Source organism: Phocoena phocoena, chromosome 14, assembly GCF_963924675.1.
Source record: "Phocoena phocoena chromosome 14, mPhoPho1.1, whole genome shotgun sequence".
Taxonomy (NCBI): domain Eukaryota; kingdom Metazoa; phylum Chordata; class Mammalia; order Artiodactyla; family Phocoenidae; genus Phocoena; species Phocoena phocoena.
In genome coordinates, this window is record NC_089232.1 from 8,873,651 (window position 1) to 8,890,345 (window position 16,695).

The window sequence follows — 16,695 nt, forward strand, 5'->3', positions numbered from 1 at the left end:
AACTACAAAAGACCCTGATAGCCAAAGCAATCTTGAGAAAGAAGAACGAAGATGGAGGTGTCATGCTCCCTGATTTTAATCTATACTTCAAAGCTACAGCAATCAATACAGTATGGCACTGGCACAAAAACAGACACATAGGTCAATGAAACAGATTTGTATCAAAAAAACAAAATCTGCCTACTGAATGGGAGAAGATATTTACAAATAATATATCCAATAAGGGTTAATATCCAAAATAGATGAAGAACGCATACAACTCAACATCAAAAAAACAAACAACTTAATTAAAAAATGGGCAGAGGACCTGAATATTTTCCTAAACACGTATAGATGGCCAACAGACTCATGAAAAGATGCTCAACATCACTAATCATCAGGGAAGTGCAAATCAAAACCACAATGAGATAACATCTCACACCTATCAGAATGGCTATCAGCAAAAAGGCAACAAATAACTAATTTGGCAAGGATGTGGAGAAAAGGAAACTCTTGTGCACTATTGGTGAGAATGTATATTGGTGCAGCCACTATGGAAAACAGTATGGAATTTTCTCAAAAAATTAAAAATAGAACTGCCATATGATCCAGCAATTTCACTTCTGGGTATTTACCCAAAGAAAAATACTAATTCAAAAAGATATGTGCATACCAAGGTTCATTTCAGCATTATTTATAATAGCTAAGATACAGAAGCAACCTGAGTGTCCAGCAATAGATGAATATATACATATATGCAATGGAATATTACTCCACCATAAAAAAGAATGAAATATTGCCATTTGTGACAACATCGGTCGACCTAGAGGGTATTATGCTCAGTGAAATAAGTCAAACAGAGAAAGACAAAAACTGTAAGATCTCCCTTACATGTGGAATCTAAAAAACAAAATGAAAATAGACTCACAGATACAGAGAAGAGGGGAGGGGGGTAGGAGCAAAATAGGTGAAGGGAATTAAGAGGTACAAACCTCCAGTTGTAAAATAAATAAGCCATGGGGATGTAATATATAGCGTAAAGAATACAGTCAATAATAGTTTAATAACTTTGTATGGGGACAGATGGTTACTAGACTTATGGTGATCATTTCATAATGTAGTACAACTGAAACATAATATTGTAATATATTTCCATTTTAAAAGTTAAAAAATAATAAAGATGCAATGTGGGCTTGGAGATGAGGGAGGAAGCAGACGGAATAAGTAATGATGTGAAGAGTCAAAAAGTCCACTCTAAGCAGAGTTTTGACTGGAAAAGAAGATGGTGAAAAAGGAAAGAGGATGCAGGAGGTGGGCCAGACAAGAGGGCTTGAGGGTAGCACTAAACCAGTCTTCCTGACTGGGAAACTCTTGTTTATAACAGCATTTAAGGTGGGAGTGGTAGGTGGCTATTTAGGTGTCCCCTTCCCAGAGAATGGCCCTGAATGGCAGATAAATGCTTGGACATTTCCTGGAAATGAGACGACAGCCAGGAAAGGAAGCAGTAGCTTTGTACCTTTAAGAGGAGTAAGGCAAGATGAAGGGAAGAGGCTTCCCTGGTGGCACAGTGGTTGAAAATCCACCTGCCAATGCAGGGGACATGGGTTCGAGCCCTGGTCCAGGAAGATCCCACATGCCGCGGAGCAACTAAGCCCGTGCGCCACTACTGAGCCTGCACTCTAGAGACCACGAGCCACAACTACTGAGCCTGCGCGTCTAGAGCCCGTGTTCTACAAGAGAAGTCACCATAGTGAGAAGCCCACGCACCGCAACAAAGAGTAGCCCCTGCTCACCACAACTAGAGAAAGCCCATGCACAGTAACGAAGACCCAGTGCAGCCAAAAGTAAATAAATAAATTTAAATTTAAAAAAAAAGATGAAGGAAAGGGCTTTTCTCTCCCATTATCAATTCAACTTACAGATCTAGTTTGGATCAATTTTGTGGCAATAGTAACCAAAGCCACCTCTATGGCAAATCCCAAAACAAAATATGTACTATTTCCATTTTACAGATAAAACAGCTTTTGAGAAATTAATTGTCCAAGGTGTCACAGGTATAAAGGGACTGAATCGGGCTTTTGTTTCTCTCAACTTTTTTTTTTTTTGGCTTATTATTATGATAAAGTTCAAACATACACAAAAGTAGAAAAACGACAACCCCTCTTTTTTTTTTTTTTTTTTGCAGTACGCGGGCCTCTCACTGTTGTGGCCTCTCCCATTGCGGAGCACAGGCTCAGGACGCGTAGGCTCAGCGGCCATGGCTTACGGGCCCAGCCGCTCTGTGGCACGTGGGATCTTTCCAGCCCGGGGCATGAACCTGTGTCCCCTGAATCGGCAGGCGGACTCCCAACCACTGCGCCACCAGGGAAGCCCACAACAACCCCTCTTGTACCTGGCTACAATGGATCAGTCATATCCCAAACTACTCTCTTCCTTCTTCTGTTTTAAAGTTAATCTCAGACATATTTCACCCCTAAGTACCTCAGTATATATTACTAAAGCATAAAAAAAAAAAAAAACTAATTCCTTTAACATGTCTAAAATTTAATAAGTCCCTAAATACCAAATATCCGTATTTGATTTTTTTCTTTACAGTTGATTTTCTCACATCAAGATCCAAACAAGGTCCACGCACTGCTCTTGGTTGGTATCTTCCTCATGTTTCACTTGATAAGTACTCATACCTGTTTTTTTTCTGCTTGCAATTTATTTGAAGAAACTGGCTGCTGGTTTCTGGAATTGTCCCATATTCTACATTTTGCTGATGGCATCCCCATGAACTATGCTTTGAACCTGGGTCCCTTAAGACTTCAAAGCCAAAACTCTCCCCACAAGGCCGCTCTGTCTTTACGATAATGTGAGGATCTACTATCTGCCAGGCTCTTTTTATATATATTATTCCTAACACCTCACAAGGTATTTATTTATTTATTTTCAGATGTAACCCACCCTCAGAGAGAAGGCCCCCAGTGACAAAGCTAGATGACGGAGCCAGTATTACAAGTCCAGTCGGCCTGACTCCACAGCCCATTTTCCCCATGCCAGGTGGTAGCTACCACTGCATTAGGGAACTGGCAATCTCGGTGTTCAAAAGCAAGTGGATGGCAAGCTAGTATTAACAGATAGCTATTCCCAACATAATCATCCATTCCTTCCCAAAAAACACAGGAAAGAAATAAGACCAGCCAACTACGGGAGGAGAAGCCAATGTAATGGCTAGTCTTTACTGGAACGAAGAAACTTTACATCACATTTTGAGTGAGTTAGTGCAGGGGCTCAGTGGGCCAGCTGGTGGGGCACCAGCTTGTAATGGGTTCCACAGCTAGGGCATCGCTGGGCCTCGCCCTTATGCAGCCAGAACCAGATGACAGCACTGTTGTCTTCTTCACCTGAAAGAAAGAAGGTGGCTGAAGGCCATCCAGCCTAGAAGAAGGGACTTTTTCAATGTTAACCTCTCTTCCTCAGACACCTCTGAGACACAGAGTTATGGTTGACACCTTAAGAGATCAGTTCAAGCTCTCTCCCCATTTTTCAGATGAAGAAACTGAGGCCAAGTTTACCTGTGAGTAAGCTGATCTCTTATCAGAGTCACCACTGGTTCTCACAGTCCCCTGCCTATGTAGAACCCCAAAGCTGGGTCCATCGTGGTATGTACCCCTAGTGCCTAACATGGTGTGTGGCAAAGAGAAAGTACAATAAATATTTTGTAGATGAATACTCCTTCACACTGCCTCTCCAATGAGCCAGTATTATTGATGTTCCAGGCCTCTTTACCATTAAGGATGACCTACTCGGGCAGAGAGGCCTGAGGGCCAAGACCCTTAGAACAACTTATTTACACACACATCTTCTTTATACACCTACACTCACACACAACAACAGATGTGAAGCAGCTGATAGACATCCTGTATGTTAAACAAATATTAAACAAATGGATAAGAAAACAGTGGTGAGGTACTTACAGATGCAGCCCACTATCCGCTTATTGGTGACGGAGGGGACTAAATTAGGGTCTTCCTTGGTACCTGAGGCTGCCTTTGGGGCGAGCATATTATACGGGTCCTGAAAAACAAATGACGGACCCATTATGCCAAATGACCCCTACCCTCTAGGGGCTAGCAGTACTGTTCCCACAAGCCAGGTTTCCTGGATGGAAGGCTCCCAGAGAGGAGGCCGCTCTGACTCCATCCAAGGCCATGAGCTCCCAAGAAGACACAAGGTTCTCCTCACCAGTCCCTTGCGTGCAGCCAGCATGACCTCCCTCTCCAGCCCAGTGGCCTGCTCATCATCAGTAGGAACACCACCTAAAGGAAAATACGTGAATTATGATGTCGCCCGAAATGATCAAGGAAAATGCACATATGGACATCTCTGCATACTTTTAGTGGGTCCACAGGCTCCTAGAGGTTACCCATACCCACTGACCCCTAAGGACCAGAGTCACGATACCCAAAAGTGGTACACGGGGTGATCCTTTCTTCCTTCGACCATGGAAGCCCATTTTTCGGCACGTTTTTTCTAAAACCAGGTCAACCAGAGTCCTAGTGGAGTGCATCGGCCTTGAGGCGGGCGCGGGCCTGAAGGGCGGCTTAGCCCCGTCCCGGATGCAACCCCTGCCCACCAAGGTCACCCGGCATCTCCGTTTAGGATTTTTTCGCAGAGGGATCAGTATGGTGGTCAGTAGCAGCGGCGGCCGAGAACAACGGGGAGACGCTCGCGGAGTCTGAGGTTCTCGGGTCCGTTGGGGCGGTCACTGGTGCCCGGAGGAGCTCAACGGCCTCAAGCCCCCGCTCCTTGCTGCCTTAACACCACCCCGGGAGGGCAACGGCGCTGGTCCCCGGCGCTCCCTGCAGGCCAAGTACCTCCAGACGCCACAGAGCGCACCACGGAGACTCCACTGGGACCGCGGGCCCTCAGGGCCTGCGCGGCCAGCACTCCAGCTCCGCGGAGTAACCTTGAAGCCATCACGCCAGCTACAAACACCAGCACTTCCGGGAGCAGGCTCCGGAGGCAGAAGGGACTTCCGGGGGAGGGCTTCTTTCCCCTCCGTGTCCACCTTCCGCTTCCTTCCGGCCTGGAGCCCGCCCCACTAACCTGACTCGGCCGGGGGGCGGGGCCGCGGGAAAGGCTGCGCATGCGTAGCTCTGCTTCATTGCGTCCGCCGTGCAGCCGGGAAGGCGTAGAGGCGGTCAGGGTCTCGATTGTAGGCTTCTGGCGACACTGACGTTTACTAACGCTGGGATTGGGTGCAACTCGTTTTGCGTGTGTGGGCCTCAGGGTCCTCGTCCCTGGAACGGGTCAACCACACTGGAGTTCCTGCGCTTCTTGCATGATAGTGGTGCTCAGGCAGCGTGGAGGCAGCTGATGCAAGACGTGAAGCCAGTGCCTGTCAGGATACTTGCTGCACACCAAACTGTCCAGATTTACGAGTGGACTCCCAAAGGCCACTGTGTTAGTTGTGATGCATGCTAATTGTGATGCTGGTTCTCCTGGCAGTGTGTGAGCCACTGCAAACTTGTGGCCCAGCCTACAAGAACTTGGGAAGGACCTGCCCGCAGTCCTAGCATCAGTTTCCTGTTACAGTGGTTTTGAGGTGATGAGGTCCAGGCCTGAGGCGAGGCTGGGGAGGGGGAGGAAGGTAGGGCCAGATTGTGGGCCCCTCCCAGGACCAAAGACCTTGGTGATGTGGGGTAAAGGGGTGGCTACTGGGAGGCTGTTAACTCAGAAGAGGTTAAGGGAGGGGAAGCAGGAAGCGGAGTTGATAATGGAAAATGGAGTCCCAGAACGTACTGGGACGGGAGTTCTGCGTTTAAAACTGAAAACATCTTCCGTAGCTCCCCCATTGCCCACAAGCTAAGATGTGCAAGTTTCTCAGGGTGGGCTTTGTAAACACTGCCTGCCATGGGCTCCTAGGCCCTAGTTCCCATTGTCAGTATAGCCCTGTCACAGTCTGGCTGCATGCAGTATCGGTTTCCCTACCGGATAGAAAACCCCTTCAGAGCAGGAATTATGCACTATTCACCTTTGAATTCTCACTGCCTTGCAGAGCCCCGGCATATAATAGGATCAAGTAAATTTTAGTAAATTAATTTTTTGGAGAGAATATACAGAATCAGTTTTGTAGGGCTTCTCCTGGCCCAATGAGGTCAATTTGAGGTAAATTGGGGAGGGTTGAAGTCCCAGGTGTTCCCACCTGTCCCGTGGGGGTTATATTTTCAAAAGGACCTGATGGAGCATTTCTTCACATGAGCACAGCTGGTCTTCGTGGGTGACCCTCTACCAAGAAAAAAAAAATCATCTCTAAGGCCAAAGACGTCTTGATACTCTTTAAAGGTGTGTTTTGCTTTTAATGGCTTCCGCTGTTAATCCCTTCTTCCTTACCTCCACTGCACCCCTTCCAAATTAAATTGGGAAAAAATTCCCTTAAATCATAGGAATGTTCCCCAAGAATCTATAGTTGATTTGTACCTATGGTTAGATGTTTAATGCTGGAGGGAGAAAAAAGCATTGGTCTGGAAAATAGGTGTTCTGGGATGGAACCCCGCCAGCCAACTCAGCAAGTCACTTTTTGTTTTGGCCACCATTTCCTCATCAGTAAAATTATGATTAGACTAGATTAGTATTTCCCAAAGTATATCCCATGGACTCCTGGTCTCCGGATATGCTCTCAGTAAAAAGGACTTGGTCAAGATAGGAAAGTTCTGCGTTTGATAACCACCCTTTTGGAGATGAAGACACTAGCATGTTAAAGACTGATGAGGACTGCAACAGAGCATGCTGTTTAATTTTCCCATCATTATTGAGCACTGTTTGCCAAGAAACACCTGCTAACCCAACTCTCAGCGGACCAGGGAGAAATTCTGTTCTGATGTGTTATGGTTCCCTCCTGCCCGACCATAAGATGGTTTATTCCAGGCTATAAAATGGAAATAGAGTTGAGGCTTGTTTCTCCCTCTCACAGTAGGCTTGCCTAATCATAGGATGTTTTTTGCAGGTCTTTGTTTAGCTCACAAAAGCCCTAGGATTATTCTTTCTAAGCTGTGAGCTCCAAAGTCGGGGCCAGGCTCCAGGGCATCCCCACAGGTCCCGCCCCTGGCTTCCTCGAGCTCTCACCACCCTCCTCTTACACCCCTGCCCTCAAAATGTCTCCTTGAGAAACAGATTGGCTTGCGGAACGGCCTCCCATTCCTTCCTACTCCATTGTCTTTGCCAAAATAATAAAATTTTATTGAGTATTATTTTTTACTTTTATAGGAAAATTCCTATAGTGGTCAAAATAAACGCTCATTGTAATAAGTCAAACAACATATACGTTTAAGGAAAAAGTTGATTGTTGACAGTTTCACGTTTATCCTTTTTCTTCCTTTTTCTCTGCTCGGGTTTCTCAAGTTTAGTGCTATTGACATTTGGGGCTGGGAAATTACTTTCAGGGTGTTGGGGCGGGGAGATGCTTTCCCGTGTGCATTGCAGGATGTTTCAGCGTCTGTGCCATTAGCACTCCCCAGTGGTGACAACCAAAACTGTCTTCAGTCATTACCATATGTCCCCTGGAGGGCAAAATTGCCCCGATTGAGAATCACTACTCCATTCTCCTACAGTCATATTCAACAAATACACATATTGCGATGTTTCTTAAAAATATACAGAAATGTAAATGAATAGAAAATAGAAAAATATATCACTATTATACAAATTATGAGTAAATTTCTTTTTTCACTTAAAAATATTTTGTGGGCATCACAAATCGATACATAGAGATCTGACTCATTTTATGTAGTTGCTGCGTAATATTCCCTACTGTGAAAGTACTACCTATGAATTTACCCAACCATTTTCCTCTTGATGAATATCCAGATGGTTTCTAGTTTTTTGCCTGTCAACGCTGGGATGCACATCTGCAGTACATATAGCCTTATATTCTGGAGTCTTCATTTATGAGGAATATGGTCAAAGGATGTCTGCATCAAATATAACAATAAATTCTACCCAAAAAAACAAAAAAAAATTTTATTGCAATATATAATATAAAAAATAGTGCAAAAATTTCTATACAGGGTAAGAACAAATCTATGAGCCTTCCAACCAGGTCAAGAGAGCTTTTTTTTATTCCGTGGCCACACCGTGTGGTATGTGGTGCGCCCCCTGCAATGGAAGGGTGGAGTCTTAACCACTGGACAGCCAGGTAAGTCCCCAAGAGTCAAGAGAGTTTTGATAGTGTCTGTAAAGCTTTTTTTTGTTTTTAAAGAAAGCTCTGCAGAAAATACGGCAAAATATTAATAATTTTAAAATCTACAACGTCATTAAAAAAAAAAATTCTGCCAGACTGTTTTCCCAAAAGTTTGAAGCAGTTCATGCTCCCACCAGCAGGGCACGTGAGTGCTGGTTCCCACCTCCACATGTGAGGGTTACCCACATTTTGCCACGTCTGCCCACTGATGGTGGAAAATAAGATGCTGTTGGAGGGCCTTCCCTGGTGGCACAAATGGTTAAGAATCTGCCTGCCAACGCAGGCGACATGGGTTCGAGCCCTGGTCCTGGAAGATCCCACATGCCGCGGAGCAAGTGAGCCTGTGCGCCACAACTACTAAGCCTGCGCTCTAGAGCCCGCGAGCGACGACGACTGAGCCCATGTACCACAACTACTGAAGCCCACGCGCCTAGAGCCTGTGCTCCACAACAAGAGAAGCCACCACAAGGAAGAGTAGCCCCCGCTCGCCGCAACTAGAGAAAGCCCGCGCGCAGCAACAAAAACCCAACGCAGCCAAAAATAAAATAAATTAATTTTTAAAAAAAGATGCTGTTGGAGTTCGTATTTAAGTTCCCTGAACTCTAAGGCAGCTGACCTTCATTTCATAAGTTTATTGATTATTTGTATTTCCTCGGCTGTGAACTGCTGGGCTCAGTTTCATTTTCTTTCAAACGGGCATACCACCTACCTCTGGAGCTGTTTTGAGGACTAAACGAGTTAACACAAAGTGCTCAGAACCATGCCTAACACATTGTAAGCGCTTAGTTAATGCTGGCTTAAAAATTGTCTATTCAAAACTACCATATGACCCAGCAGTTCCACTCCTGGGTATATATCAGAAAAAAACAAAAACACTAACTTGAAAAGATACATGCACCGCAATGTTCATAGCAGCATTATTTATAATTGCCAAAATCTGGAAGCAGCCTAAGTGTCCATCAACAGATGAATGGATAGAGAAGATGTGATATATATAGATAGATAGATATAGATACATAGATACACACACACATAACATACAACGGAATATGACTCAGCCATAAAAAAGAATGAAATTTTGCCACTTGCAGCAACATGGATGGACTTGGAGGGCATTATGCTAAGTGAAACAAGTCAGACAGACTGTATGATATCACTTACATGTGTAATCTAAAAACTACAGCTAACTAGTGAATATAACAAAAAAGAAGCAGACTCACAGATATAGAGAGCAAGCTAGTGCTTACCAGTGGGGGGCGGAAGGAGGGAGGGGCAAGATAGGGGGAGGGGATTAAGAGGTACAAACCATTATGTTTTTATATAATAACATGTAAGGATATATTGTACATGGGGACTATAGCCAATATTTTATAATAACTATAAATGGAGGATAACCTTTAAAAATTGTGAATCACTATATTGTACACCTGTAACTTATAAAATATTGTACAGCAACTATACTTCAATAAAAAAAATTAAATCATTAATATTTTTTTTAAAACTGTCTATTCAGTACATTCATAGTTGCGTGTATTTACCTAAAGGAACTCTGGAAGGATACACAGGAAACCAGTACAAGTAGTTAGTTACCTCTGTGTCCATGTTGGGTGGGGGAGGGAACTGGGCCCTTGAGGACGGGGTGGAGTGAGACTGTTCCCTGCAGGCCTCTTATACCCTTTGGGGGTCTTGTTTTAACTGTGTGAATGTATTATCTATTCAGAAATGAAATAAACATTTTAAAAATTGGCTATTCATATTATTTTGGGAGATTGTTTCATTGATTTGCAGAGACTCAATGTTAGGGAAGTTATATCAATTCCTTTCCGTGGGCCAAGGCTGGTCACTATTCAAGAGTGAGTCAAATGTGGCTTCTGCCTTGAATCTATCACGAGAAATTGGAAGGGGGGAGGTTGTTCTTCACTTGGGCCAAGTTCACACAAGCTTGAAGGAATGGGGTCAAAAAAAGGACTTAAAGAGCAGCTCTGACTGGATCACAGAGGCCCCACCTCTTACAAAAGCAGATGCAGGACCAGTTTTTAATTATAACAAGGGGTGAGGGAGACAGTTGCCGCGTGAGGCCTGGCCCCATCCTGCAGCATTCAGGGACAGCTCGGAGCCCTGGCGCCTCCTAGCGGGGGCTGAGGATCATGTGACCCGGGGGCTGAGGATCACGTGACCCAGGGCTGAACCTCTGGTGGAAAAGCCAGGTCAGAACAAACCGAATGTTTTGTGCAGATGCTGCAAACCACAAATGGCTCACCTGGCGCCGTGTCAGCTTGGGGCCTGGCCGGGGCTGGGGCTCAGAGGGATCCGAGGGGGCTTCTTATTTACAGTGTGTGTGTGTGTGTGTGTGTGTGTGTGTGTGTATGTGTGTGTGAAATGAAAGCAGTCTGGTGAACCAGGGGGCGGTACAGGACACCTCACGCACGAGAAAGGTGAATTGCCGCCCTTCCTCCTCCTCCCAGGACCCTTCTCTCGCCCACTGATCCCCCTGCCCAGCCCTGTAGAGCTCTGTTTATTCTTTCAAGGAGGAACCTGAGCCCCACCTGGGAAGTCCTAGTATTCCTCTCTTCCTCTACATCCACTTCTTCCTTCCCCCTCCCTCTGGGCCAAGATCTGTTGTTCCTAAGTCAGTTGGGGCCCCACTGCACTGCATGGAAGAGGTTAGAAGAGGACTGTTTGCAGAGGGTGCACAGGGTTTAGGGAGCCCCAGTGGATGGTGAGGACCAGGGACGGCCATGGTGGGATGCTCTGACCACCTGGGCCAGGCAGTGTTGGCACGTGGTGACCACTGTAGCAGCAGGGGGCGCTGTGCCCGGGCCAGAGCCTGGTGGGCGCGGGAAGGGCCCCTGCTTCCCCAGCCTCTCTCTCCTCCCACCCTCCTCGCTGCCTGGCTGGCAACGAGAGGACAAGGGAGTCCCTGGATGTGGGCCATGGAGGTTAGTGCCCCCCCAAGCAGAGAGAGTAGGGAGAGGGGTGGAGGGTGGACCTGGGGGACCAGGCAGGGAGTGACCAGCATGATTCTCCGGCTGGGACAATCCCTGCTCAGGTGGCTCAACCACACTGTCACCGATGTTTTTAGCTCCTTGCTCCCTTGCCCACTGATCTCAGCACTAAATTTACCCAACCGTGTTTTTTCTGCTTTCCTGCTTCCAAGGTGGCTAGCACTGCTGGAGAACGTCACACACTATGACAAGCTCGTGACTGTTGCCCTTGGCTGAGCCATTGTTATTGGGAGCTTGGCAGTTTTTTTTTTTTTTTTTTTGCGGTACGCAGGCCTCTCACTGTTGTGGCCTCTCCCGTTGCGGAGCACAGGCTCCGGACACGCAGGCTCAGCGGCCATGGCTCACGGGCCCAGCCGCTCCGCGGCACGTGGGATCTTCCCAGACCAGGGCACGAACCCGTGTCCCCTGCATTGGCAGGCGGACTCTCAACCACTGCACCATCAGGGAAGCCCACTTGGCAGTTCTTTTGCTCACTGTTCTTTCTTTCTTTCTTTTTATTGATTTATTTTTGGCTGTGTTGGGTCTTTGTTGCTGCGCACGGGCTTTCTCTAGTTGCGGCGCGCGGGCTTCTCATTGCCGTGGCTTCTTTTGTCGTGGAGCACGGTGCTCTAGGCACGCGGGCTTCAGTAGTTGTGGCACGTGTGCTCAATAGTTGTGGCTCACAGGCTCTAGAGTGCAGGCTCAGTAGTTGTGGCGCACAGGCTTAGTTGCTCTGAGGCATGTGGGATCTTCCCAGACCGGGGCCGGAACCCGTGTCCCCTGCATCGGCAGGCGGATTCTTAACCACTGCGCCACCAGGGAAGCCCTTGTGCACTGTTCCTAAACCCTAGCCCTACCCACTTGTATTTTACTCAGCCTCCCTTCCCTCCTCTTCCTCTTTGACCCTCCTCTTCCCCTCCCTTCCTTCCTTCTCTCTGGTCTTGGAGGAACTGGGTCTCCCCTCCCCAGGGCTGCTCCTTCACCTGCCGGGCTCTTCCTCCTGTCCCTGCATCTGGCACCTTCTCTTGGCCTTCAAGCATGCTGAGACATGAGTCTTTCCTCCGCACAGCACCTCTCTGTCCTCAATCTGTCTTCTCGTTCCAGACTTCTTGCAAGAGTTGCTCCCTCCCTGAGTCTACATCTTCAGCAACCACTTACACGTGGTCTCACCCAGCCGGCCTTCTGACCACACTGTGCCCTGAAATTCTGTCCTCCTATTTGCCAACCCCCAGACTCCTTTTACAGCCTCGTTTTCTTAGATGCCTTCCCAATGTGAACCGCCTCCTCCTTGCCTCCCCAAAACTAAACTGCAAGGCTGCCTTTCAGCCTCTCTTCTTGGCTCTTCTCCTTCTGCTGGAGGCTGGATCTCAGCTGCCACTTCCTTGACTCAAGCCCCACCGGAGCCCTCTTCCCGCTCCCAGCCCACTCTCTCCAACTAAGCTGCCCACCCCCGTCGGCACCTCGTGGTTCTTTAGGGACTACAGAATCAAGTTATCCAAACTCACCATCTTTCCCCTCCAAGCGTCCTCCACCTCTCCCTCCCTGTCCACCTCTTCCCTGCTTACAAACCTTCAGGGACTCCCCCTCTCCTAGAGAATGAAGGCCGAATACCCCGACAAGTCTTTAAATCCTGCCTCTGCTGCCCTTGCCCTTGGCTTTCCAACCACAACTTTTTCTTTGCTATTTTACCAAAGGCCTCTCTGCTTTTTCCCTTTAAGGATTTTAGGACCAGTCCTGACACCTGCCTCCCAGGGTGGAGAGTTATTTGTTCCCCCATTGTGTTTTCTCATAGCACTTTAGACAAATCTAAGCAGCTGGGTTTGAATCCAGTGTCTTCTTTATTAGCTCTGTGACGTTGGCCAAGTAGCTTAATCTCTCTGAATCTCTGTAAAATGGTAACCTGTAACCTCAGTCCAGAAATAACCCTACACATTAATGGTCAATTGATTTTCAACAAGGGTGCAAAGACGATGGGGGAAAGAATAGTTTTTTCCACAAATAGGAAATGTCCAAAACAGGCAAATTTGTAGAGACAGAAAGTAGATCAGTGGTTGCCAGGAGCTGGGGGAAAAGGGGAATGGGAGTGATTGCTAATGGGTTCTGATTTTTCTTTTGAGAATGTTCTGGAATTAGTGATAATTATTGCCAGACCTAGTGCATATACTAGAAACCACTTTAAAAGGATGACTTATGGTATATGAATTATATCTCAACTTTTAGAAATCAAGCCCCCCCAAAAAAGAAAGAAAGGTCCACTTCCCAGGGTAGTTGTGAGGGTCAAATGAGGCAGCATATGGGAAATGGCTGTGTTGCCTTTGATGCTGAGAGAGTGGCTGTGTATCCACCTTTCTCTCCCACTAGAGTATGAGCTCCCCCTGGGCAGGACCTGCTGGACCACATTCATCTTGTTCCTCTCCTTATCCAAGTACCTAGCATGGAGTCCAGTAGTAAGTATTCAACAAATCCCAGTTGTCTCCATAAAAGACAGCTATACTGCTTTTGTTTTTTCTATTTTTTTAATTTATTTATTTTGGGGGCTGCTGTGGTGTGTGGCATGCGGGATCTTAGTGCCCTGACCAGGAAATGAACTGCTCCCCCTGCAGTGGAAGCACGGAGTCTTAACCGCTGGACTGCCAGGGAAGTCCCCACATGTTTTATTTTTTTTGGTACGCTGCTTTTGTAAACTGATGGGAGCATGTTATAGGTAAGCACACATGCATGTGAATACATTAAAAAAATGAGTTCATGAATCCACAGGGTTATTGGGGCAATTCATCTGAACTGGACACTTGTTCAGCTCAGAGTAAGCAGAAGATTCAAAGAAGGAGCTTCCAAAACGTTCCCCTCCCAGAATGACATCAGAGAGCCTGAGCTCAAATCATCCTCTAAATACAGGTCTAAAGAATTAAAAAAAAAAAAAAAAAAACGCGGAAAAGTGACATGCCAAGGATAGCCCATGGTATATACCCTTTATTCAGCCCTCATCCTTGAATCTCAGTTCCGTCCCAGGAAAGAGTGTTTTAATCCCAAAAAGGCTCTGGGCCTGTCAGTGGAGTCTTGCACGGAGTCACCCTCACTGGTTTTTGTTTTGATATTATATGCTTCATCTACAGGAATAACTTTGTATTAGACCTCACCTCCTGAATTCTCTGTGGACTCTTAAAATCGACCTGGTTTCCAACTGAGCTCACTTTGGGTCCCCTCATCCAGTTCTTGGAATCTGTCCTCTGGGCTGACACGCTGGGGTTCCCCTCCTGTCAGTGTGTGGTTCTTCCTCAGCAATAGTCTTCAGGGTGGCCCCTCTTGGGGTCTAGCCACCGACTCCCACGGGTAGTCTTGTTACTACCTTTTTGGGGACTCCCTGTTCCCAGCTCCCCCCCGTCTCTGTTTGGCCTCTGTTCCTTCAGTACTGAATTGGATCCTGCTGAGGAAACCCCTTAGCCTGGCCCTTGAAGTCCTCATCAAGCTGGCTGTCGCCTATGAGTTCTGTACTGCCCCACTGACAGGTGACATTCCAGTCCTCAAATGTACCATTTGTACTCTTGTCTTGCCACATTCCTCGCATGCTTTTTCTTCCTTTTGAAAATAAGTTGTCAATTCCAACTCAAACTTCAAGACTGTGGGGCTACGTTGCCTGTGAGGTCATCAGACTCCCCCCACCCCTCACCAGCAGGGTCTCATCCCACTCCTGTGTGCTCCAGAAGCATCAGGCACACCTCCATTATGAGGTTGATTACATTGCAGGGTAATTATCTTTTTGCACGTGGTTCGCATCTAGGCGGCTAAGGCATGGTAGGTGCTCAGGGTTTGTTGAATGATTACTGAATGGACTAACGCTTTACACAGGACAATTGTTGAGCTGTCTTTTGCTGTACCTGGTTGTTGAAAACTTTGTTCATTTTGTTACATAATATCCTTGTATAAAATCCCACATGAGAAATGACTTCTGGAATGGAAAATAAGGAAAAAATTTTATTTCCTCCTACCTCAGAGACTCTATATTATATAGAGAAGCATGTAGCCCTTCATGTTTCCCCCCTCTTTTTCTTGCTTCCAAGAAGCTCAGAGACAGATTTAATATTCATTCACATAATCACATTAGCCCTGTTGGCCAAAATTTGGGTCTTCTCCCTCATTGTGGTTTTGATTTTTTATCTTTTCTCTAATAAATCTTGAAATCAGTGTAGTGTGGAGGAAGAGGTATAGACTATGGAGTCAGAGAAACATGGATTTAGATGGTCTCAGTAACTAGCAGCTGTGCAACTCAGGCAACTTTCTTAACCTCTCTGAACCTCCAATTTCCCTTTTGTAGGGCCGTTTAAAAGCGTTAAATTACAACTCATATTGCGCATGCAGCACCTACTAGGTGATCAATAAATGATAATTACATGAAGTAGAAGTTATGGATGAATAAAATAATTGGAAGTGTCACTCCAGGCTGGCTTTTGGAAGAATAAGCAGCTACTCACGTGGCATGACTTGGGAAGGAGCAAGGCCAGCTCCGCTGAATCAGTCCCATCACTAGGGTGTGTTCAAAGGACTCTTAGGAACACAGTTCTTTAACTGGGCTAAGAGGTCAAGTCACTAGGAGTGGGCATGCATAGCAGGGGGTCCCCTGGGGCAGGGCCTGAGGGAACAGAGATCCCAGGAAGAGGAGCTGGAGGAGTGGGAGGAGGGGGAAGGAGGGGACAATGGGGCAGGTCCTCAGCTGCCCATGGCCAGGCCCTGCAGGAGTCTCTCCTGTAGTCCCTGAGCCACCCGAAGCAACCCTGTTGGCCAAACCTCTTTTTCTCTCTCCAGGGTCCTCTGGGAAGAATACAGAGGGCCTCAAGGACACAGACCCTGAACACAAGCTAAGAAGTAGGACAACAGGTCTCCAAAGTGAAGGCAAAACCCTGAGAGATGCGGGGAAAGACAGGTCAGTAGCAAGGAGAGCCCTGGGGTTAAATGCTGGCTCTCATAACCCCGTGTATGGCCCTGGGCCAGGCAGGTGGCCTCCAAGCCTCAGTTTCTTCATCTGAAGAATGAGGGTAGCAGTAATGCCCTCCAGCCTGCTGTGAAGAGGTAAAATTGGGGGAAGCATTTATACACTGAAAAGGATTATTCTTGTGTAGGTTATTTTCAATTTTGCCTGTCTCTTTATCTTAAACTTTGAAATGATGCTCATTAAAATAGATCTAACCTATATATGTTTAAAACATTTAAAACGGCAAGAGTTCTCCAAACAACAGTAAGGAGTTCAGATGGGATCTGTTCAACTTCTCCATTATCCCTTTTGACAACCGGAAATCAGATGAATTAATGGGCCTGAACTCCTAGAGGTGATGATCAAAGGAAGTCAAAGCAGCTATGTTGCTGGGAAGGCCTCCCAGCACAGCAGGGCTGCTGCCTTCCCAGCCATCACATCCTGGCCCCAGAAGAGGGGGCTTGCTCACAGTATGGGCTTAGCCAGAGTTCCAGCAGCAGCTCTCCACCATCCTGCCTGAAAATCCACACAAGAGGATG

General features: G+C 46.7%; 1 protein-coding gene across 1 annotated transcript; it reads right to left on the reverse strand.

The window, feature by feature from the left end:
• Positions 1-3,172: 3,172 nt before the first annotated feature.
• COX5B (cytochrome c oxidase subunit 5B) lies at positions 3,173-5,027 on the reverse strand. The gene is made up of 4 exons (XM_065891175.1): positions 4,842-5,027; positions 4,210-4,283; positions 3,942-4,041; positions 3,173-3,368 (listed from the first exon to the last, which is right to left on the reverse strand). The coding sequence occupies exons 1-4, from the start codon at positions 4,942-4,944 to the stop codon at positions 3,256-3,258; spliced, it is 390 nt and encodes a 129-aa protein (XP_065747247.1). The 5' UTR covers positions 4,945-5,027; the 3' UTR covers positions 3,173-3,255.
• Between the last annotated feature and the right edge of the window lie 11,668 nt (positions 5,028-16,695).